Below are 25,000 nucleotides of genomic sequence, written 5' to 3'. Positions count from 1 at the left end.
TCTCCTCACCCCCTCCCTGCCGCCTTTCCCTCTCCCCTCCGCCGACGCTCCTCCAGATTGCAGGACGAGTGTTGACTCGGGCCGTACCTGCTGATCTGAAAAGTAATTGCCCACATCCACTCCACTGCACCCCCCCACCCCTCCTCCTCCTCCTCGTCGTCCTCCTCCTCCTCCTCCTCCTCCTCCTGCTCTCTCGTCTGGGCTCAAGGACGCACGGTGGCCGAGGGTGGCGGCGGTGGAGCCGAGCAGCAAATGGGCCCTCCTGCGGCCGTGTAAAGAGCGCTCGCTCGCTCGCTCGCTCGCCCTTCAGCTCCAGCCCCCGTCCTTCAGGAGATGCCCACGAGCCGGCCTGCCACTGCGTTCTAGTATTGAAGTCAGGGCTGGCCGAAGAGTGCCGCCGCCACTGCAGCCGCCATCATAACCTGTTGTGCAGGATGATTGGAAACCGGACGGCACATTCTTGAAGGAAGAGTGGTGGGGGGGGGGGGGATTGCGGGGGAGGAAAAGCTTTGTGTTGTAGAGGTCACTCTTTGGATTGGGTGAATTTTTGTTTTTCACTTCTGAGAGAGGTTTGCAGAGAACGCCTGTTGCATTTGCTCGATTGGAAATAGGCCAGATGATGGTTTCTTTTAGCATTTCAGTTTTAGTTTTATTCATGTCTTTTACATACTTTTTATTTTCTCATAACAACCTATTTGTCAACTCACCACACACACACACACACACACACACACACACACCACCACCACCACCACCACCACTTCCTTTTTTCCTCCTTTGTGTGAAAGAGGAATACATTGTTCCAACTTTCATATTTCATTAAATAAAATTCATTAGACTTTTTTTTTTAGATGTTCGCCTGGATGCGTCCACAGTTTATTCACAGCCACTTCCACATGAGGATTGGGTGTTTGTAAATAATGTACCTCATGGGCTCCTAATCCAGTCCAAGTAGTGGCCTTGTGCAGAGCGCAGGCGTCTCTCCCTTCACTGTTTCCGGGTGGTCTACTCAGGCTGCCTGGACGCTGCCATAGCTGGCTAACACCCTATTTTAACACCACGAGCGCAGGCGTCTCTCCCTTCACTGTTTCCGGGTGGTCTACTCAGGCTGCCTGGACGCTGCCATAGCTGGCTAACACCCTATTTTAACACCACGAGCGCAGGCGTCTCTCCCTTCACTGTTTCCGGGTGGTCTACTCAGGCTGCCTGGACGCTGCCATAGCTGGCTAACACCCTATTTTAACACCACGAGCGCAGGCGTCTCTCCCTTCACTGTTTCCGGGTGGTCTACTCAGGCTGCCTGGACGCTGCCATAGCTGGCTAACACCCTATTTTAACACCACGAGCGCAGGCGTCTCTCCCTTCACTGTTTGCGGGTGGTCTACTCAGGCTGCCTGGACGCTGCCATAGCTGGCTAACACCCTATTTTAACACCACGAGCGCAGGCGTCTCTCCCTTCACTGTTTCCGGGTGGTCTACTCAGGCTGCCTGGACGCTGCCATAGCTGGCTAACACCCTATTTTAACACCACGAGCGCAGGCGTCTCTCCCTTCACTGTTTGCGGGTGGTCTACTCAGGCTGCCTGGACGCTGCCATAGCTGGCTAACACCCTATTTTAACACCACGAGCGCAGGCGTCTCTCCCTTCACTGTTTGCGGGTGGTCTACTCAGGCTGCCTGGACGCTGCCATAGCTGGCTAACACCCTATTTTAACACCACGAGCGCAGGCGTCTCTCCCTTCACTGTTTCCGGGTGGTCTACTCAGGCTGCCTGGACGCTGCCATAGCTGGCTAACACCCTATTTTAACACCACGAGCGCAGGCGTCTCTCCCTTCACTGTTTCCGGGTGGTCTACTCAGGCTGCCTGGACGCTGCCATAGCTGGCTAACACCCTATTTTAACACCAAAAAGGAAACGAAGGCCATACATTTCATATTGTTTATGTTCTCCTGGCCGGTAGCATGTAGATAGTGGGAACAGTGTCTGTCTGTCAGTATTTATGTATGTGTGTGTGTGTGTGTGTGTGTGTGTGATGATGATAATATTATAATGTATTCAGCTGGGACTAATTCCCAATTCAATCGGCCCCAGCCGTGCATAATGATTCGCTGGGCCCACGGACGGGTTCACTCAATGCCAGGCAAGGACAATTACACGATTGGTTCTGCTCCTCCTGCCAAAAGTAACAGTTGGAATGGGGACCAGAGCTGTGTCAGCACACACACACACACACACACACACACACACACACACACACACACACACACACACACACACACACACACACACGCACACACCATTGCATAAGCATACATACAAGTGACACACACATAGACATAGATGTGTGCTAATATGTAAATATGCACCAACACTGGAAACACACACTGGTTACACACAAAGACAGACACCAACACATACTATACATGATATATACACACACACACACACACACACACACACTGTACATGAAAGCACAATCTTTTCAACATGCCTTATTAGACCCACTGTGCAGATTTAAATACAATTCATCCAAAGACAAGTGCCAGAAGGAAATGACTCAGTATCTTCCCCCATTACTGTGAATAATAACCCTACTTATGGCCAATTTATTTTTAAATAGGCGGCTATTTGCGACTTCTTAACCCGGTCCCTGGCTTATATTTTATTTACCAGTGCGCACGCAGACCCCATGTGACCTGTAGCACGGGCGTGTACGTGGGTTGGTCACTGTGAAGGCTTGGCACTGATGAAGGCAGGGAGGGGGGGAGGAAGAGGAGGGGGTTGGTGATGAGAGGAAGAGACAGCAGAGAGCCTGGGATGCAGCCTCACTGTCATCAGTGCCTCATAACAAACTGCTCTAGTTCACCTCTCTCTCTCCCTCTTGCTCTCTCTCTTATTCTTTCTTTCTCTCTCTCTCTCCCTCTTGCTCTCTCTCTCTTTCTCTCTCTTTTGTTCTCTCTCTCTCTTGCTATCTTTCTCTCTTTCTTTCTCTCTCTCTCTCTCTTGCTCTCTCTCTCTCTCTCTTGTTCCTCTGTTTTTCTTGTTTTCTCTCTTTTGCTCTCTCCTTTTTTACTGTCCCTCTGTCTTTCCTCCCCCATCCTCCCTGCTTCAATGCATCCTCCATCCTCCCTTTTTCTCTCTCCATTTCCCATCTTCCTCTCTCTCTCTCTCTCTCTCTCTCTCTCTCTCTCTCTCTCTCTCTCTCTCTCTCTTTACTGCCTTGCCCTGGGAGAGACCCAGTGCCCCTAGAGAGCTCATTACTGGCCGTGTTCATATTAGCCCTGTGGTAACCTTCTAGAACCTGCCATCATGTCAGTCTGAATATCACTCCCAGTATGGCCTCCAGTGAAGCCCTGTGCTCGCCGGGGCTCGCTCTGACTTATGCACTGTCCCAAAAACAGAGAGAGAGAGAGAGAGAGAGAGAGAGAGAGAGTGAGAGAGATGGAGTCGGGGGGCGAGAGAGGGAGTCAGGGGGAGAAAGAGAGAGAGAGAGACTGGGGAAAAAATGCCCTCATCTGTCCTCACTTAGCTTGGCTAGGGAAGGAACAGTCCGGAAATGTACTTGCCGTGGCACGGTCGCTGTGCCCAAATGATCCACTGCTTTGCCTCCCCCTGCCCTCCTAATATGCTTCCTTTTATTTTGCCCTGCGAAAGAACACTCTGATGCTCGGCTTGCAACCCCAGCACACTCATACACGTTCTCTCTCTCTCTCTCTCTCTCTCTCTCTCTCTCTCTCTCTCTCTATCTTTCTTTCTTTCTCCATCTCTCCCACTCTTGTTCCAAACATAATTCCATTTTCTCTGCGCGATGGCCATTTGTTGTGCAGCGTGGCGCAACAGCCTGCAACCTCGGGTCATGGGAAAGACTGCCCGCATCAATCCTCTCTGTAATACTGTGCTCATAAGCTAACAGCCAACAGAAGGCTCAGTGCCTCTGTGTCTGTGTGTGTGTGTGTGTGTGTGTGTGTGTGTGTGTGTGCGTGCGCTCGCATGCGTGCAGCCAAGTGTGTGTGTGCTCAGCCAAGTGTGTGTGTGAGGTGGACTGTGTGTGTGTCTGTGTGTGTGTGTGTGTTTTTGGGGGGAGTGGGAGGTTGGATGGCGTTTTGTTGACCCTATTGCTCCCACTGAAGAGTAATGCCATTGGCTGGCTGCTATTCATTGTTAGCACGCCGCCGCGCAGAATGGAGAGAGGAATGCATCTAAGAGATCTTTGTGCCGTGGTGGTTAAGTTACGTAAACTAAAAAAACACCTCCTTCCAGCTGAGCGAAAATGAGGAAATTTGGAGCAGGGAGATTATATTCTTCTTCATCAATATGCTGAATGTGAGGAGAAATCCCTTTATGGATGTTTAAAGGGGAATTGTGTGTGCGTGTGTGTGTGCGTGTGTGTGTGTGAGAGAGAGAGAGAATGAGAGACAGAGAGAGAGTGTGTGTGTGAGTGACTGAATGCATCTCTATAAGTACAGTAGATCTCTCTGTTAGAGTATTCTTGTTTGCCTCTGTGTATGATGCCATTTGTGTGCTTTTGGACTGTATATTCATGTTAAGGTTTTTACACATGCATGTGTAAGGATGTAGCCCATCTGACAGGTCTTGTCTGTGTGTGTGTGTGTACCCGTCGCCATGATTACTATAGGCGTTTATGTTAGGCACCACAAAGGCAACACTCTACCCCCATCGTAAACACAGCTGTCATTACGCATCAGCGTTGCCAAACGCCACACGGGGAAATCTGCCCGAGTCTGTCTGTGATCTGCCTGTGACCTATGTGACCCCCACATCTGACAGTGTTTTCTCTCTCTCTCTCTCTCTCTCTCTCTCTCTCTCTCTTTCATCATCTGTCGGTCTGTCTATTCATCTGTCCATCCGTCCATCTCAGTGGATGGTGGCTGGAGCGAGTGGAGCAAGTGGTCGGTGTGTGGGGCCGACTGCGCGATGTGGCGGAGCCGCGAGTGCACCCAGCCCACGCCCGGCACCGGCGGCAAGGACTGCCAGGGCATCGACCTCCAGTCCCTCAACTGCACCAGCGAGCAATGCCCGCAGAGTGAGTAGTTACACACACACACTCACACACGCTTACACTCACACTCACACTCTCTCACACACACACACACACACACACACACACACACACACACACACACTCACACTCACACACGCTTACACTCACACTCACACTCTCACACGCTCACGCTCACACACACACACTCACACACACATGCTCACACACACGCTTACTGTACGCTTACAAACATTTCCACACATTTCCATGCGACTATATGTGTAAGTATTCATAAAAGGGCTCATGTAGGTGACACATGCATTAATTATCTAAGTACTGGACTGTGTATGTACCGTATAAAATATGTAAAGTTTATGTGCCGCCACATGCACAGGCATTTACAGTACCTACACACGCCATTCATAGAGTGGAATGGTTTCCTTGGTGACCACTGACTTGGTTCTCTTCAAGGAGGTGATTATTTAATTTATTTTTCTCTTGAAATATCTTCAAATCGAGAACCATGTGGTCTTGAGGCTTATACAGTACAAATATACAAAATAAGTATAGTATATAGTATAAGTATATATACTCGTTTGATTTTATATATAAATATATATCGTTCATGTACAACCACATGTATGGGCACTCACATACTCACACTCGTCATAGAGTGGAATGGTTTCCTTGGCGACTGACATGGCATGGCCGCTTTTTTTAATTATTTCCATTTTTTATCTTCGAAATGTCTTGAGATGGAAAATTGTGTGGTTTCAGTCTTCTTGGTGTGGTGGGTGGTGTCTATCTGTACCCTTAGGGGATAATCATTACCACCCAGCACTTCTGCTCTAATCTCAGGCTCCCAGTGTATGATCAGTTGTTACTGTGGTCTTAGGGTGTTACTTGCTCAATAACATACAATAGCTGATGCTACTGTATGCTGCAGATGTGCTATTCTGCAGATGTAGCATGATTGCACCAAATGCTCCCACAGGCGCACATAGTGTATTCACAGCCTATTGAGATGTTGGTGTACTTTTACTTTTTGTATCCAGTTTATCAACATGAAGTTTATCCATAATTTTAACTGGAAAAACTTATCTGGAAACTTTATCTGGAAACGTTTCCTTCCCATTAAGGTCTCTAGTTCATAATCAGGCCCCCTGATCATTAGTTCTAATTCAGCATATGCCAGTCAGTCATCAGTTCCATTAATTCCCATGCAATTTAACTGTAATACATAATATAATCACAGACAGTCATGGAACTCGAGGGAGTAGATTGCATTCTGTGCTCTAGAACTTGTTAGTATCCTGATAATAGGAATCAGTACAGATTGTTAAAAAATGTATATGCACAACCACACTGTATGATGTTATATCCATATTACAAGGGACTCTGTAATGAAATAATGAATTAATGATCATTTTACTGTAGTTCATCCTTTATGCATAATGTATAATTGAACAAATGTTTTACATATTTAATGTTAGTCATGGCGAATTCAAATGCCCCACACAAGACACTGTAAATAGCCAGTCTTGTCATAAGGTTAGTATCTAATACAGAGATACAGGGCCAGATGTACTAACGCTTTTGCGCCCACTTCAGGCGTATTTGTTTCGCAATGTGCGTGTAAAATCATTGCGAGGTATGTACAAACAGGCCGCAATCATGTTAAAGCGCAAACTGCCTGTCGCGGGAGCTGAAAGTGGCAGATTGCATTTGTCATGTTATGCATATGCATTCATGGGAGGATCCAGGGGAAAGTGGGAGTTTAGCGTAAAAAGATGGGAGGGGAAGAGTAAATGGCGCCTAATTATGTATTCCGCGGTATGTACAAAGACTGCTCCTGAAAGCGCACGTCTATTCTGCGCCTAAATACTTGCGCCTTGTAAAAGCAGGTGTCCAAATTGCAGTTCAATGCATCAATAAGAGAACCTTTCAAAGACAACAGAATCGCTATTTGGATCTGCTTGAGGTTTCTTCCTAAATGTATCTCCAATTCTAGGGAGTTTTTCCTCACCCCTTTTACCCATGGGCCTCTCTCTTTCTTTTCTTTTCTTTCTTTCTTTCCTTTTTTCTCTGATTGCCTACATTCTGTAAAGCGCCATGATACATGTGTAATGTATATGTATTCAATAAATTGAAATTTAAATATTTAGAGCACCAGTTTTTGTGGTGAAAGTATTTGTACTACCAGAAGCAACCTTAACTTTCGTTGGCCTTTCGAATGTCTTACTTTCACTTTCACGTCATTCACTTAAACTTTCCTACTTGCTAGATTTGACCAATCTTCCATAGCCATCCATTATGTTTCCCGAGAGTCTGGAAAGTTATCTTGGTTAAGATTTTACAAAATGTGTAGTTTTTGATATATTGTCCCATTACTGGGTATGTATTTATTAATAGGCCTACTAAATTAAGCATTGATAATATTGATCAGTGTACTGCAAGTGTGTTAAGGGATGAGATGGTGGTGTGTCTGTGTGTGTGTGGGGGGGGGGGGGGTTCAGTCGTGTTCTCTATGTGATGTTTTATCTATGGGCTTGACCCAACATGTGAAACCCGAGTAACACGCAGAAAACTCTGGATGAGGTGTCAGTGGGGGCCAGCTCTGGCCACCGTGGGGTAGGGGCTGATAATGGAGTCCGTTTGATCTGCTGGTAAGGCCTGGATCCATCATGCAAACACACAGCACAAGGTAGAGTGGGAGTAGCCTCACATCGTCATAGTGGAGCTCTCTATTCTCTCCTATTCTCTGTCTCTCTCTCTCTCTCTCGCTCTCTCTCAATTCAGTTCAATTTAATGAGCTAAACTGGCATAACTGCATTGTACAATATTGCAAATGCATTAACAGTAAAATAAACAGCAGTAATAATGTTAATGATAGTAATAATAACATGTATGATATTCAATAAGTAAGGAATAATGGACGACACGGTGGTCTGTTCACAGAAGTTAATGCACGGTCGAGGTTGTAAAACGGCCCCGACGCGAAGCGGAGGGCCTTTTAAACCTTGTAAGTTTAATTTCCTGTTACAATTTTAACGTTTTAATCGCTAAAACTATCTTGTTTGTAGAACTCATTTCTTCCGACACATATCAACTAATTTCTCAACTTGCAGGACAAACTGCCGTTACTAGTTCTAAATGGATGGTTGCTATGGCCAAAGGCCAGTCGTTAGTTCTATCCCTCCCGTTGTCAAGCGGGCGTATTCCAAGATTCTTCACGAAGTTTAGCGTTTGCAGCCATCTTGAATTTAGTCACAATAAGTCGAGCGACGAGTAAGAATGAACAGGTATGATAAGGGATCAGATTCCAAAAGGAATTCTGTGGAAATGCATGGATTCCAGTTTCTTCCAGTAGCAGCAACTGGAATCCATGCATTTCCACAGAATAATTTTTTATCATTCATACTCGTCGCTCGACTTATCGTGACTAAATTCAAGATGGCTGCAAACGCTAAACTTTGTGAAGATACTGTCTGTATAAATCGTCTTGTAAGTAAACTACCACCAGTGCTTTTTCAAAGTTCTCAATGTCTCGTTTTAAATGTCAGGGCCCTCGGAAGTCTACCAATGAAGTGTGGAGATACATTGAGCCTCGTAAATGGTGTAAAACAGTGATTTATTTGCATGGCTAGGCCGATGCCAAGGCAACCCTATTGAACGTTCACACTCGGTATGTTTCAACACACTTTAGGTCAATATCACACCGGAATTCTCCTTTAAGGATGTTTTTGCAAAATTCTGTATGTAAGGCTTCAATTGGGTGTTTATCCCATTCTCTCTTTCTCTCTCTCTCTGTTTCTCTCTCTGTCTCATTCTCTCTCTGTCTCAGTGAGTCGGTCGTGTGAGCTGGGTGCATTTTGTGAGTTCTGAGTCTCAGTCCAGACTGCACTGGAGTCTGATTAATTGTTTATGTTGCTGAACCTCCCCACTCTCACCCCGTTGGACAGGAGCAGGCAGTGGGTGGGTTGGTTGGTGGTCTGTGAATAGCACAGCATCCCTCCCTGGGTTTGTGCTGAATGAAAAAAGAGTTTGGGTTATCGACCAGCACGCGTTGCAGCGCTAGCGCACTCGGCACCAAAATAACACTGGACAGCAAGAGGGTTGCAGAGGAGACCAGCGAGGGAGAGAAAGAGAGGAAAGAATAGAGACAGACCAATAAATTGAGAGTGGCAGAGAAGCCTCCCACTTTTTTCCCTCTTTTCTTCCCTCTATTCTTCGGAGTCCTCTGGTGTGTCCAAGAAGTGTGCGGCCGCAGTCAGTGTGTCATTAATTGGTCCATATTGTGGGAATTATAGGGAGTGCGGTCCACATTATGGCGGCCTTGGGGACATTGGCTCGGCGGGGTGCTCGGCCAAGCAGATGGACATCAAAAGGAGAGTGTGTGCGCAGACACACACACACACACATGGGCTCTCTCACACACACACACACACACACACCCACCCCTCTCCCCCACACTACAGCCTTCTTGCCCGCCCAAGGATCAAAGGAATGATATTTTGATTTCCATTCGAATAAGCATTCCGGCGCATCCTTATCAACGGAGGAATATTAATGCGGCTCCATGTAACTGCGTGGCCAGACAAATCCTGACCGTGTGTTTGGGGTCGGAGGTCACCAGTGCGTGCCATATGTGCGCCAACCATGGAGCAGGCAGGCTGGCAGAGAGACTGAGTGTGTGTGTGTGTGTGTGTGTGTGTGTGTGTGTATGCATGCACGCACATTTACTCTTCACTGCCCCACCACAAAGGTCACCAGCCACTCAACGCCTCAGGGGTGTCTTCAGCCAAGTGCCCCCCCCCCCCCTCGGCGCCACATGCACACATACACACACATATACACTATAAACACACACACAAAAATGCACACATATAAACAAATCCACAATATGCATGCACGCCCATGCACGCGCACACACACACACACACACACACAAAGATCTTTTGACTCGCATATAGTCACTCAGAGTATAGACTCTCCGAGTATAGACTCTCATAAAACCACCCATAAACACACAAACCCAGAAACAAAACACCATGACTAACGCACATTCCAGGAGAGACAAACGTAGAGAGAGAGCCTGTGAGTGAGTCGGCACGCCACGAGATGCTGCCCACTCTCAACTTTTCTGTCCCAATCTGTTCCCGGCAGATGCGATTCCGTACACAATGGCCCATGATGAATGGTAATAAGCCGAGTGGAGTCATCGCCTCACCCGCTTTGGGTTAGTCAGCAGCTCCTGGGCTGTATGTTTTGGGGCTAATTATCCGGAAACTTTCGTGGGATGCCGACAGAAAGCCCCCCACCACACACACACACACACACACACACACACACACACACACACACACCACACACACACACACACACACACACCTCTTTCCTTTTGTCTTTGGAGGGTTAAGGTATCACCAGTGCTCTAGGGTGAGGCGCTTTTCTTCTGAATTATGCTCGCAGTGATTAATTACACCCCTCTCCCAAAGAGCATCCCCGGTAATGGCTACTGTCTCTTCTGTGAGCGACAATCTCTAAATGCTTCCTGGTTTTGTGGCGGAGGCCCTGACAGGAAGTACTGTTTTTGGCTGTGACGTCCAGAGGGACTGAAGGTTGTTGAGTTGTGGGAAGCAGATCGGAAGCCAAATGGCTTTTTATTCCAGCCACATATTTATGAGCTCACACTATCTTCTGGTGCAACGAAAATTTAAATAAGTACTGTACAATGTTGAAAACCCCTGTGAGCTCTGTGTGTCTGTGTGTGTGTGTGTGTGTGTGTGTGAGGAAATAATGAATCACTTGGCTCACAGCCAGCCTCCCGTCCTTTACCCGGTGCCAGGTGTGGGGTGGCGTGCAGTCTGCATGATGGCGTTCCATTTAGAGGTGTAGCAGAACATGAAAGCAACACCCATGATTAGAGGGTCTCAATTTGTGCGATGGAGCTAATGAACACCTTTAAAAGCACATCATTTTTTTAAAGCTCTTTGTAGATAAACGCTTATTTGAGCTAATTGAAATCATAATTCTAACCTGTAAGCATGCAGCTGCCTGGTCACCGTATCCTCTATGTAGTAGTGTTTCAGAGTCAGTTGACAGTTTTTAGTGGTGTGTGTTTCACAGCAAAGCTCCGTTTGTGTTTCCGTTAGTATTTTTTGTTCCATCTTGTAGGAAGTGGGGAGGGCTTGCTGTTTTTTTCCGGGCTCACGTTTCGCTGTGGCCATCCAGTGAGATGAACCGATTGCGTTGTTCCGGACAGTAATGGTCACGTTCACATTGAGGATTTTAGTGGCCATATTACCATGACCTTAGTATCTGCGCAAGTTATTCATCTTTGTAAAAGGTGTGCCTGCGAACGGCCATGAGATGAAATATCACCCCGGCTCCATAATAAATACCTGTGGACACTAAGCGAGGGACCCCGAGCTTCTCTGTATTTATCAGCGCAGGAGAGAGCCCATAGTGGCCAGAGCAGCAGTTAGTGGACATGTTCCCTCTCTCTCCACACACACACACACACGCACACACACGCACACACACTTAAAGGTATACACACACATAGACATTCACATGCGCACACACACTTATACATGCGCAGCCGCACATGTATCAACGTGTGCTGATATTTATTTCTACCGACGCCGGTCAAATGTAAACGGCGCACGCTCTATCATTAGTTTGACAAGACTGATGACATGTGAGATCTCGCCGCCCTGGAAAACAGAGACGTCATTCCTCAGCGAGCTTCGCACCTCCTTAAGGCAAGTGAGAGGCCCCCTGCTGCCTTTGAACCCCACCACATAACCACCCCCACAGACACACACACCCCCAGACTCTCCGCCTCGATCCCCTACTGAGCTGTGAGGATGAGGCAGTCAGGCTGGGAGTGTGCGGAGGGGAGGGGTGTCTGATTCTCCAGCCGGCGCGTTAGCGTTAGCACGAGTGTGAGCGCGAGTGGGTGGGTGGGTAACGGAGGAGTGGGTGACGTCACCATCATGCCGGTGAGTAATCGGCAGCCCTCTAGCAAGCAACAGACCGACGTTGATCCCTGCCGCGAGCAGAGCGGCTAGAAAGATGTTTTAAACCCGAGGCTAACCCTCCTCCCCTCTGGCCACCACCGCCTCACCCCACCCTGCCCCGCAACACCCCCCCACCCCCCTCGTTCGCGCCTCTGCACCAGGTGGAGGAGAGATATCGAGTGCAGTGCAGGATGCAATACCCAGCTCTACTTGGGTAAAGAGGAGGGAAAAAAAGGTTGAATCCATCCAATTATAAGACCTGATTAACTGTGTCAATTAAACTGTGATCGACGTCCTTTCACTTATTGGCCGTCTGCATGAAAATCGATGGTTGTGGCCAAGGGGCCGAGGTGCCTGGGGAGGGCAAGAGTCGGCGCCAAGGATCGTTGCGGCGTGGCACCTGCTGGCCCTGATAAAAACTCAAGTTAGTGATGCTCTGATAAGCTCAAGGAGATAACACTCAGAACAAAGAGCCAGGAGAGGACTGGAGAGGTGAGGGGACTTCCACAAAGGGCGCTGTCAGTCGTGTGTGTGTGTGTGTGTGTGTGTGTGTCTGTGTGTCTGTGTGTCTGTCTGTTATTGAATCATTGAACCACAGACTGGAAGGTCACCCAAGTGCCTCTCCTCTGCCCTGGCAAAAAGGAATAAAGAAAAAATCAAATGCCGCCCTCTGTTTATGAAAGTGTGTTTACGGGAGCCAGCAGAGATGATGATCTCCCCCTCGCAGTGCAGCCCATAACCAGGCTCCGGAGAGGCTACTTTCAGCCATACTCCCGTTTTATTGTACAGGTGGATGCCACACTTTCATTAGCTCTCTCTCCGTGTGTGTGTGTGTGTGTGTGTGTGTGTGTGTGTGTGTGTGTGTGTGTGTGTGCGCCCACGCCATCACAGCTCTGATTCAGAGTTGTAAACCCCAAGGATCTCCACTGAAATGAAACCTTATTTCTCTCCCTCCCTCCCTCCCTCCCCTCAATCCACTTCTGCTTGCGCACCGCTCAGCTTGTCCTTACTTGCACCCTGTCCAGACAGCATCTCCATAACAACGCTCTCACCATCCCCGTCAGCCAGGCGACAGCAGCTCCCTGTTTTCTTTTTTACGGGAGGCCATAAGTCCTCTCTTATGCCGCACGGATGTCACCTACAAAAGACACACTTAACGCGACGTCAATGCGCACACACACACCAGGCCCTGTTTGCATTGTCGCCGTCATTCAGTCATTGACAAAGTGTCATGGCATCGTTTTGATGGGATGCCATTCGGCGACGATGGGACCAGGCGTGTGTGTGTGTACCCGCCTGTCCCCAGACTCCCTGTATCATATTCTATCGACAAAGCCATAAATTCCAAAAGGAATCGGGCATGAAACGCTTGGCCTCCTCCGCCTCATTGAGCCGTCACGTTCATCCCCTGGCCTTATGGTATCGGTCACTCGGCACGGAATTGATTCACAGAGATTATACCAAATTACACAAACTAATCAATGGGCGCACTGACCAGTGATCGTGTTTACGTGCGCTCCCTGATGAGGGAGGTGCTTAATGCGAGCGACGTCCAAAAGCCAATGTTTGAGTTTGAGAGATTAAGAGCAGGATTGACTATTAGCACAGAAGCTGCCATAACAGCAGTCAGAAGGGCAGCAGCTGGAACTCTCAGTGTGATTTTTGTCAGAAGAGCAGTAGTCACAGCAGCGCACGATGAGACGGAGTGTTTAAGCGACACAAGCGCTGGGTGGATAGGCGTGAGAGAAAACAACACTTTGCAGACTGCTGACACTTTCTGGTTCCTGCACACACACACATTAACGCATGCACTCACTCTCTCTCTCTCTCTCTCTCTCACACACACACTCATACAAATGCACTGATGCGCAGGTACACACATTCACGAGACATACTTACACACACACACACACACACACACACACACTCACACACACTCAAACTCATACAAGCCCAAACACACCTTTTTCACTGTGACTGTTTAGAGAAAACTCACACGCTCATTGGTGTTGATACAAGGTCTTCACATGACTGGGACTCCATCGCTGCTCCTGTCTGCTTGAGAGGTTCCCAGGTGCCCAGACACACAGGCTATTGTCTCTGGCTGCTGATGCAGCTCTCTCAATCTGGTTGGTGTGTACTCTCCCATCACGCTCCATGCTCTCTGAGTTTGCTTGTGTGAGTGTGTGTGTGGGTGTGTTGTGTGTGTGTGTGTGTGTTTAGTGTAAGATCTATATGCACATGTAGGAGGGACTGATATGCTTCTGTGTTCCTGTGTGTGTGCATATGTGTGTGTGCATATGTATGTGTGTGTTTGTATGTGTGTGTGTGTGTGTGTGTGTGTGTGTGTGTGTGTGTGTGTGTTTGTGTGTGTGCTTGATTTTCAGTGCACATGCATTTCATACATGCATATGTCTGATTTGCTGAAATATTTCTGTGTGTATGTGAGCATCTGTGTGAGTATGTGCACTGTCTATGAATTCAGGTGGGTTTTTCTAGATATGCAACACATGACTCTAGGCTATATATGCAGTACATGACTCTAGGCTATAGCAGAGACTTCCTTGTAATGAGGAGACACAGCACTCAAAAAATCCTCCATAGAAATGCATGGGGCTAGTTTGTCACGCCAATATGGCCGTTACTACACATATCACACCCTTTCCTCGGCAAAACATCGACATGTGAATACATTGAGCCAATCATGTGGTGTGATGTGAATACATTGAGCCAATCATATGGTGTGTTGTGAAGACATCGTGCCAATCATGTGTTGTGATCTCGCCGCTGGAGCAAGATTGGTGTCGTGAAGCCTTGCGCACGCGCATTTCTGCCGAAATGGATGCCCGACAAGTGCCCAAAAAGCGTTGCCATATGGCCACCGAGTGGAGGGACTTGCCTAAAAGGACTTTGGCTATAGGCCCTTATCCTTTACATGCACACGCGTCTATCCGCTGAACAGACACACACTGGGTTGGTTTTCTGAAACACACACAGACACACACTGGGTTGTTTTTTTATGAAACACACACAGACACACACTGGGTTGGTTTTCTGAAACACACACAGACACACACTGGGTTGGTTTTTGTGTCCCGCAGCCCAGCAGACGCAGAGCAGAGTGGAGCCACATGTGGGTCAGCCTTGGGAGGCACGGCGGCCATGTGGCCCTCTATGTGCCCCGACGCTTGGCAGCCCTGGCACTGTCACATCAGTCACCCGCTCCCGGAGCAATCCCACGGTGGCATGTTGAATAAGCATGAGTCCGCCTCCGTGCCACGGCATGGCCAAGTCCCCCCCAAACTAGCACCACTCTCTATCTAATGCCGCCGGCTACCACCTCCGCCACCCAAACGCATTGGCACCGAGGAGACAAGCATGGCAAATCCAATTCCCGGCTGGCAGCGCCGATTAACTGTTTGATTTCTGACAGGGCTATTCTTCAGGTACCCAGACATTGACTCTGTGGGTTGGAAGTAAAAAAATAAAAAACACAAAATGGGTTATGGTTTCATAAGGGATGCTAGTGTTTTGTTTGTTGTTTTTTTCCCTTTCTTCCTGTTACCCCTAACCCCCCCCCCCCCCCTCTTCCTCTGGGGTGTACGTGTCTTTCAATTCTGTGTGTAGTTAAATTGTGAGGCGAAACGAGTGCTGACGCAGCTAGCTGCCAAACCAGCACTGCAAAAAAGTCTCCTACTGAATAAACAGCATCTTAAATTAAAAAAAATAAAAAAAGATGGCGGAAAAAGGCAGCACATCAATTTCCACCAGAGCCAGGTAAGGGGGAGGACTGCATTGTCTAATTGTTTGGCTGAAGGCAACCAGTAGAGGAGAACTTTGCCGAAGTTGAGGGAGGAACCTCTTATCATTTCCTCCCAGTAGCCTATTGCCTACAATGGAAAGTGTCTAAATCCTTTCTCTCTTTTTCTTTCTCTCCTCCCTCCCCCCTTTCTTCTATTTTTGCCTTTTTCCCTTCCTCTCTTCCCTTCTTCTTCCCTCCCTCCCTCTCTCCTGTTTATCTCTCTCTTCCCCCGTTGCCCACCTTAATCTCTCCCTCCTACTCTTCCCTTCACTCTTTATCTCTTTTCTCTCTCTACCTCCCTTCCCCTCTTTCCCCCTGACGTTTTATCTGTCTGCCTCCCTATCGCCCTCTCCCACCCACTTTTTCACACTCTCTCTCTCTCTCCTCTCTCTCTCTCTCTCCTCTCTCTCTCTCTCTTTCTCTCTCTCTCTCACTCTCTCTTCCCCCCTGTCTCCCTCTTCCACCCTTTCTCCCCTCTCTCTCTCTCTCTCTCTCTCCCCTCGTCTCTCCCCGTCTCTTCCCTCTTTTCCCTCTCTCTTTCGCTCTCTCTATCTCTCCCTCTCTCTCCCTCCCTCCCTCTCTCTCTCTATCTCTCTCTCTCGCTCTCTATCTCTCCCTCTCTCTCTCCCTCCCTCCCTCCCTCCCTCCCTCTCTCTCTCTCTTCCTCTCTCTCTCTCTCTCTCTCTGCAGCGGCGTCTGGAGCAGAGGACGTGGCGCTCTACGTGGGCATGGTGGCGGTGGCGCTGTGTCTGACGCTGCTGCTCATCGTGGTGGTGCTGGTGTACCGGCGACGGAAGGGCGGCCTGGACGCCGACGTGGCCGACTCGTCCATCCTCACCACTGGCTTCCAGCCCATGGGCGTCAAGCCCGCCAAGCCAGGTGTGTGGGCTCCACACAGGCCGCCCCGCAGCAGTAGGCTTCCGCTCCCTCTTCCCTTTTACCACCCATCACACGCCATGCGTCTTGTGCTCCTGGCTCTTGTTGTTGTTGTTGTTGTTGTTGTGATTAGATTGTCCTGGTTATGGCTGTCCTGTAATATGTCCACTAGTGTAGTGCTATCACACTGCCAGTAGTTGTCTGAGGTGGACACCATGTAGCCATGTGCTGTGTCCATTGTGCTTGTTTTTGTGTTAGTTGTTGTCTTGTGTTGTGTTGTTGTTGGAGTTGTTGTTTTGTGTGCAAAGGGAATGTGTTAAAGTTCACGCTGCAGTAGTTGGCTTTATGAAGTTAAAATCGACATCGGCAAACTGAGAGAAAGATCTGAGTGACTAGTTCTCAAAGTCAAACTTCTTTTTTTCTTTTTTTGCTCAGAGTGTGCGGCAGTGATGGCCTGCTTTATAGTTCTGACTTCTCTCCCTTTTTTAGCCCCTCAGAACATTTCCTCTCTCAGCGTGCTACTGATTTGATGTGCGCACCTGATTTCAAATACAATTCATGGAATCACAATGTGTCGAGGGAGCACATAGGGAGACTACGGGGGCTGTGGCCGTCTAGATTTGGAGCTTTCCATCAATGTTAAACAGCATGAAAAAGGCTTTAAAGTGGTGACTGCTAAGCCTTCCTGAGACTCAGTTTGAAATTGATTGTGGTTACTAAAGAGAACGAAAAAGAATTGATTTGCTCATGAGGTCGTGTTTTTCTTTTTTTTCTTTCCACCTCTCTTTGTACTGTATGTGTGTGTGTGTGTGTGTGTATGGGGTCCTTTGTGCGGCTTAGTGTGTGGATGTGTGTATTCTCGGTGCAGATTTAATGTTTAATGTGTGCTGTGCAACTGAAGTCTCACCGAGGCAGGCTATTGATTTCGAATCTCTCAACACAACCCACTTGTTTTGGCAACCCCCCCCCACCCCCCCACCCCCCGCCTCTGTCCGCAGAGAACTCCCACTTGCTGACCATCCATCCGGACCTGACCACCACCACCACCAGCTACCAGGGCACCCTGCGCTCGCGGCACGACGCCACCATGGCAACCATGGGCAAGTTCTCCATGGGCAACGGGCCCCTCCTGGAGCCACTGCCCAACGGCTCGCACACGCTGCACAACGGCAAGCTGCCCGCCGACCCCGACGACTTCATGAGCCGCCTGTCCACGCAGACCTACTTCAAAACGCTGCCCCGCGACGCCGCCAACACCTCCTACGGCACGTTCAACTTCCTGGGAGGCCGACTAACACTCCCAAACACAGGTCAGTAAGTTTAGTGATTTGCAGGGAGCGGGGATGTGTGGGGTTGGGGGCAGTCTTAGGTGCTGGACTATGTGTTTTTTGGGCCAACTCACCCTCCCAAACATTAGTCAGTATTTTTTGATTTCCTATCCACAAAGGCAGGCACTGGCGGAAGTTGTGTGTAAGCAATGCTTCAAATGTGTGGTGGTTTTGTTGTGTGGTGGTTTTGTTGCGGGGGAGGGGTGGGGGGGGTTAGAGGTGGGAGTTGCGTGTAAGCAATGCTTCAAATGTGTGGTGGTTTTGTTGCGGAACACTGAGTGCACTGAGCTCGCCGCACGTGGAGATCACCTGGGCCACCTGGGAGAAATGGGGCCGCACCGATAGTAGGGATTTGAAGATGAAAGCGTCCGATCCAGCGGCGACATAATCCGGGGCGGCTCTATCTGTTGGACTTAAGAGCCTATCAGAGGCCGACAGCTGCCGATATCTGGTCGTGCTGCTGAGATGAAATGACAAGGAGGAGGCGTACACACACACACACACACACACACACACACACACACACACACACACACACACAGGTGACGGCCTCTGTGGTATTGCCGCAAATTAAGACCTATTAGCAGTTCCCCCTGTTCCATTGAATGTGTGTGGGTTTTTTTTTTGCCTGATGAGCTGGAGTACAGGCTGTCTTGCCAAGTGATGCAAGAGCTGAGCTCCCAGGGCTGGGGCCAAATGATATGCACAGTCCCAGAGACGGCAACACGATCCACTCCAAGGACACTGCGTTCAAACCAATTAGCTCCTCTCTCCTCCATCCACTTCTCTCCGCGTCGGCTGGGAGACCATCATCATGCTGCCATGCTGAAAATGAGTCCAGGTCACAGCAAGTGCAAAACGGCAGTAGTAGTGGTGGGGGTGGGGTGGGGGGGGGGTGTCTTCATCAGATGAATTTGTCTAAGTACCTTCAGTACCGTCTTGGTTCAGTGGCAACAGCTAAAGTTTGGTGAAAATGATGGATCTGGGATCACATGTCAGAATAATTATTACGAGAGCAAATAGATATAGTAGTACATCTGCTGATATATGGTTTCTATTTCATCTATGTTTATATACATTGTTCAAGTGGAATGAGTTTAAGGAGTAATACATATAATTGATGTGAATTTGCATAATAAGTATGTAATTAATAAATATAATGAACTATATACAGTATGATGCATAATTAAAGCCTTTATGAACTCTTGTGAAATTGGCCATATCTCCAGATACCATTTGCAGCTGTTTAATTAAGCAGAAGGGGTATTACTATTAAATTATTAAGTACATAAACAAAATGAACTAACAGCCCAGCCTCTCTTTCTCTCTCTCTCTCTCTCTCTCTCTCTCTCTCTCTCTCTCTCTCTCTCTCTCTCTCTCTCTCTCTTTCTCCCTCCCCCATCACTGCTTACACTCCCTCTGTACCCTCACGAGGGTAATAAGCACAGAAACGTCACAATACTTAATGCCACTGACTCCAGTTCTCATTAGTGAGAGTTTGAACAGTAAGCAGACAGCGGCCCTCTCCCCTTCCTACTGTTTGTGGATGAGTTTGTAAAGACTGTGTTTCCCGTGATGGCAACTCCCTGTGTGCCTTTTGTCTCTGGTAATTGTTCACTGTGGGGTTTGTGTGTGTGTGTGTGTGTGTGTGCGCATGTGGGTGTGTGGCAGGGTGGGGGCGAGGGTGTGCAATGCAGATGTGGCGATGCAGCATGCAGGGGCGGCTCTGTGACCTTGCCGTTGGAGGCCATTTTGTTTTTGGACACGTGTGGGACATGTGGGCACATGGATCCACTCTCTGGACTAACATGCGCCTGGGGAAGAGTTGAACCACACACAGGAACACACGCAGGAACAAAACAAAAGACAGTGACTCTTTCTCTCTTTTCTCTCCCTCTGTCCCTCTCTCCCTCTGTCCCTCTCTCCCTCTCCTTGTCGTTTGCATCAGGAATCAGTCTGCTCATCCCTCCTGAGGCCATCCCGAGAGGGAAGATCTACGAGATCTATCTGACTGTTCAGAAGAAGGAAGATTTAAGGTGGGTCCCCATTCTGTGTTGTAACTTTTGTAACCCCCCCCCGTCCGTCCTCCGTGTCACCAAAGAATCGGAGCGCACAGGGATCCAGGCCCGAGGAAGCAGACGCTGATAGAAGCAGTCTGAAGCATTTGGTTTCCCCTGGCTTAGGCAGCTCTGTCAGCGGGCGGGCGCCGAGGGGAAAAGAGAAGAATGAAAGAGTGTGTGTGTGTGTGTGTGTGTGTGTGTGTGTGTGTGTGTGTGTGTGTGTGTGTGTGTGTGTGTGTGTGTGTGTGTGTGTGTGTGTGTGTGTGAGAGAGAGAGGGAAGGGGGGAGTTTCGAGGAGGAGGTACGAGGAGTCTGATCTGTAGCGGCAGCAAACAAATCACTGCCAGAGAGAAGTGAACGCGCTGGTTGTCCTGCGTCTCAGCAGGTTGCAGTGCAGCTCAAGGTTGATGGCAAACCTTTGTGTGCATGTATGTGTGCGTGTGTCTGCATGTGTGTGTTGGTGTGTGCCTGTGCTTGTGTTTGTGTGCCTGTGTTTGTGTGTGCATGTATGTTTGTGTGTGCATGTGTGTTTGTGTGTGTGTTTGTGTGCCTGTGTGTTTGTGTGTTTGTGTGTGCATGTGTGTTTGTGTGTGTGTTTGTGTGCCTGTGTGTGTGTGTGCATGTGTGTTTGTGTGTGTGTGTCTGCATGTGTGTGTGTGTGTTGGTGTGTGTGTTGGTGTGTGCCTGTGCTTGTGTTTGTGTGTGCATGTGTGTTTGTGTGTGTATGTGTGTTTGTGCGTGTGTGTGTGTGTGTGCGTGTTTGTATTTAATGCTCTTCATATTTAGTTGTTGGCCCTGGCCTGCTATCTGGCTGGCTGTGTGCTCCACAGCTGGAGCTGGCCCGGTGCGTTTAACACAGCCTAGGTGAGGCAAGACAGATGCTGGGGCTTTTAGCCGCTGCGGGTCTCGTAAAAAAAAAAGCAGCACTGGCCTCCCTGACAGTGGCCATCCATCGCCGCACTCAGCCAGGGTCCACCCCTCCTCTCACCCTCTCCTCTCCCCTCGCTGCCCCCCTCAGGCTGCCCCTCGCTGGCGGCCAGACGCTGCTGGGCCCGGTGGTGAGCTGCGGGCCGCCCGGCGTGATGCTGACCCGGCCCGTGATCCTCAGCATGGACCACTGCTCCGACGCCGTCCCCGAGAACTGGGCCGTCCGGCTGAAGAAGCAGACGTACGAGGGCGCTTGGGAGGTGAGGACCTGGAAAGGGATGGGGGTAACAGGGGTAACTGACCGGGGGATGACCAGAGCACACGGAAGCACCTCACCTCTGCCTTTGCCCCTTACTCAACTTATTGGAACAGACATACTCACATAACTCACTCACTCACACACACACACACACACACACACACCACACATAAAGGGGTTGGGCAGCTTAGTTCATTCATCCTTTATAGGGACTTCACTGCTCTGTGCTGTAATTTACTTCCTCTTCATATTTATGTAGTTGCTGACGTGTTGCTTTGTGTGGAAATAATCTACTCCATTACCATTTAGCCACTCTGAAGAAGAAGAAAAAACATGGCAAATACTTAATGCTAAACATCCCCTATTGTACGCACTCCCTCTCTCTGCCTCTCTCTCCCTCTCTCGTATTCTATCTCTACCCCTCTCTCTTCTCTCTCTCTCCCTCTCTCTCCCTCTCTCTCTCTCTCTCTCTCTCTCTCTCTCCCTCTCTCTCCCTCTCTCTCCCTCTCTCTCCCTCTCTCTCTCTCTCTCTCTCTCTCTCTCTCTCTCTCTCTCCCTCTCTCTCTCCCTCTCTCTCCCTCTCTCTCTCTCTCTCTCTCTCTCTCTCTCTCTCTCCCTCTCTCTCTCTGAAGCTCAACTGCTGTTATGGCCTAATCGCAGGCGTGCTTTTTTATTTGTCTCCTCTTTGTTCGCATATCTGTGTCTCTGTGCTGTCGCTGGTGTGTGTGTGTGTGTGTGTGTGTGTGTGTGTGTGTGTTTGCCTGCTTGTGACTGCAGCTCGGCGTGTGTTTAATAGTCCACCGTGAGGCCGAGATGCCGCTCTGAGTGGGGAGGAGGAAGTAGGGTGTTGAGGCAGGGCGGGTGGTGGGGATGGGGAGAGGGGTGCACAGCGCAGGTCCTCTTTCATGTTCGATATTGTGCATAAATTATTCAGACCCCTTGGTGTGGCAGCGATGGGGCGTCTGCACGATGAATTGGCCTGTCTTACGCCCGGGTTAGACGACCACTTTTAATCATCAGCAGGACCAAATATAGCCTGCAGGCCTGCAGGTTGGACAGGCCATGCAGGTGAGGGGGGAGGAGACACAGAGAGGAGAGGAAAGGAAAGAAAGAGAGAGAGAGGGATGAAGAAAGAGAGATGGGGAAAACAAGGGAGGGATAAAAGTTTGTCCTGGAGAATGGAGCAGTGGCAGGTCGGGGCCAAGCTAATTAATGTGGAGCGGTGGCGATGATAAATGCATATTGGCCGGGAAAAATCAGAACAGCGGCGTGGCTCGAGTGGCGCGCGTGAGACGAAACACAAGCTCTGTTTGTTTGTTGATATTGAACGTGATGACAATTGAACCGAGGCGTTTGTGGTGCTGGGGTGGGGGGGGGGGTTGTTGAGGCGGAAATAAATAAATAATATGCCGTGCTGCCAAAAATAAAATGAAATGAGACTTCATTGTGGCGGGGCAGTAAATGGCTCGTGTCGATGCTAATTTCATTGATGAAGATAGTGGCTGATTTTATTGATCACGGGATTTAATTTCCTGGCTAAGGATCCCCGGGGGCATGGCTGTGGGAATGTTTTACAGTAGCTGATTGGATAACGGGGGTAAAGGGTGGGGGGTGGAGAGGGGTGGAGGGCCAAAAGGAAGTAAATGTAAATCTCTTTGAAGCGAATCTTCTTTAAGGGACGCAGCCTACCAGCGGGTATCCGCCTTTTTCCGCAGTCCCAATTAAATTCAAGCTAGGAGGCCATGTTTGAATGTGCGTCTGATGTTGGGTGATGATGAGAGGCCATCAAACGCTGCAGGAATGTCTCCCATTCCACCTAAACGGCGCCACCCGTCTCCAGCTCCTTCATTTAGCTCTGCTGATGATTCCTGCATGTGTAGTGGTGAGCACACCAAGGATTCCCTTTGGGATATAAAGGAGCTCTGCACTTCTTAGTAACCTCATGATAATATGACATTTCTCTCTCTCTCCCTAACTCATGCTCTCTCTGTCTCTCTTTCTCTCTCTCTCTCTCTCTCTGTCTCTCCCTCCCCCTCTCTCTCCTCTCTCTCCCTCTCACTCTCTCTCTCTCCCTCTCACTCTCTCTCTCTCCCTCACACACGCTCTCTCTCTCTCTTTTTTCTCCTTATCTCTGTCCTGCTGAGATTACACAAAATGCAAAACTACTAAGATCAGAAAAACCTGAAATTATTTAATCTCTGGGCAATTATTGAGAGGTGAATGAACCTATTGGGGAACTAATTGATTAATAAGTCATTTATGGTATTGAGTGTCTGAGTCCAAGTGGATTGGCCGTGAATCACTATCAGTTTCATTTTAAACTTGTTTTACAGTCTGGCCACATCTCCTAATTAACAGCCCCAGAGACTGTGAAACAGATATCATAAATTCATCATATCTGACCTGTCAACAATTTACCAGACAAGCTCATATTCTCTGTAACAGTCTGTTCACCGTTGTCTGTGCTTAAATGAACTGTGGGTTATTGTTTCATAAATTGTACTTGTTTTTTGATAACAGTTTTAGAACATAGTTTTTTTTGAGACAGGGATGTGAGTGAGTGAGCGAGTGCATATGTACGTTTTTTGTGTGACTGGGTGTTTGTATGTGTGTAACACTGCTATGGGTGTTTGTATGTGTGTAACACTGCTATGGGTGTTTGTATGTGTGTAACACTGCTATGTTTGTATTTGACTGGCCAGGGCCATACAGAGATGTGCCCAGATGCTAGCATGTATGAAGAAGTGGATTAAAATGACCTTTGGGTGCGGTGTAATACCGCCTTAGACAAATGACCACAAAAGGACTCATTTATTTTCTATGAAGAGATAAATGAGTATGCGACAAGGGTATGAATGAATGCAAATGAAACGATTTAATTTGGAGTCGGTGAATGAGCGAACATGCTCTATGAAGCTATACTCCTGACCCACTCAACCTCTCCAGGTGACCTATCTGATGACCGCACACCTCTGCAATGCAAATAGCACTGAAAGCACTCTGGTTAAAGCGCTGCATGATCAATGCCAGGGTCAACAGCCCCAGAGGACACAGACTCTAATTGAATATATGTCCTCACTACACTACGCTACTGCCCTACGTTACTGCACTACACTGTACTGTGTTTCATTTGATATACAGACCAATATATTGGAAGAGTGTGGTTGCTTAAAAGAAAATAATAAATAAAAACAGTTATTCTCTTTCATAGCCTGAAACCATGGCTAGCCAAGCACTTGGCTGAACATATTTGATTTTTGTTTTTCAATTTAAATTTCCACGTCAGTGGACATTTAAAGATTTGATTTGATTCTATTATATTCTGTCTTTTCTAACACTATTAATGAACACTGTATGGGATTGGTTGTGAAAAATATGCTATTATATGGTATGATATTATATGTTATTATATGATATTATATGGTATTATATAGTATAATATTATATGCTATTATATGCTATTATATGGTATGATATTATATGCTATTATATGATATTATATGATATTATATGGTATGATATTATATGCTATTATATGGTATGGTATTATATGCTATTATATGATATTATATGGTATGATATTATATGCTATTATATGGTATGGTATTATATGCTATTATATGATATTATATGGTATGATATTATATGATATTATATGATATTGTATGGTATGATATTATATGCTAATATATGTTATTATATGATATTATATGGTATGATA

The 25,000-nt window shown here is 48.1% G+C and overlaps 1 protein-coding gene across 1 annotated transcript in view; it reads left to right on the top strand.

Moving 5' to 3' along the window:
• unc5a (unc-5 netrin receptor A) overlaps positions 1-25,000 on the top strand; it is a 140,045-nt gene that overhangs the window by 99,199 nt on the left and 15,846 nt on the right. The window contains exons 6-10 of the mRNA XM_076292872.1: positions 4,880-5,044; positions 16,520-16,708; positions 17,704-18,015; positions 19,982-20,069; positions 21,112-21,280. Of these exons, the coding sequence (XP_076148987.1) occupies positions 4,880-5,044; positions 16,520-16,708; positions 17,704-18,015; positions 19,982-20,069; positions 21,112-21,280 (923 nt within the window). The remainder of the gene's footprint in view (positions 1-4,879; positions 5,045-16,519; positions 16,709-17,703; positions 18,016-19,981; positions 20,070-21,111; positions 21,281-25,000) is intronic.

Source organism: Alosa pseudoharengus, unplaced genomic scaffold, assembly GCF_046254945.1.
Source record: "Alosa pseudoharengus isolate Yale_2024_CS ecotype anadromous, Long Island Sound unplaced genomic scaffold, YU_APseudo_1.1 YU_APseudo_1.1_scf_19, whole genome shotgun sequence".
NCBI lineage: Eukaryota > Metazoa > Chordata > Actinopteri > Clupeiformes > Clupeidae > Alosa > Alosa pseudoharengus.
The sequence above is the reverse complement of the archived record's forward strand: the minus strand, read 5'-3'. Positions and strand labels throughout refer to the sequence as shown.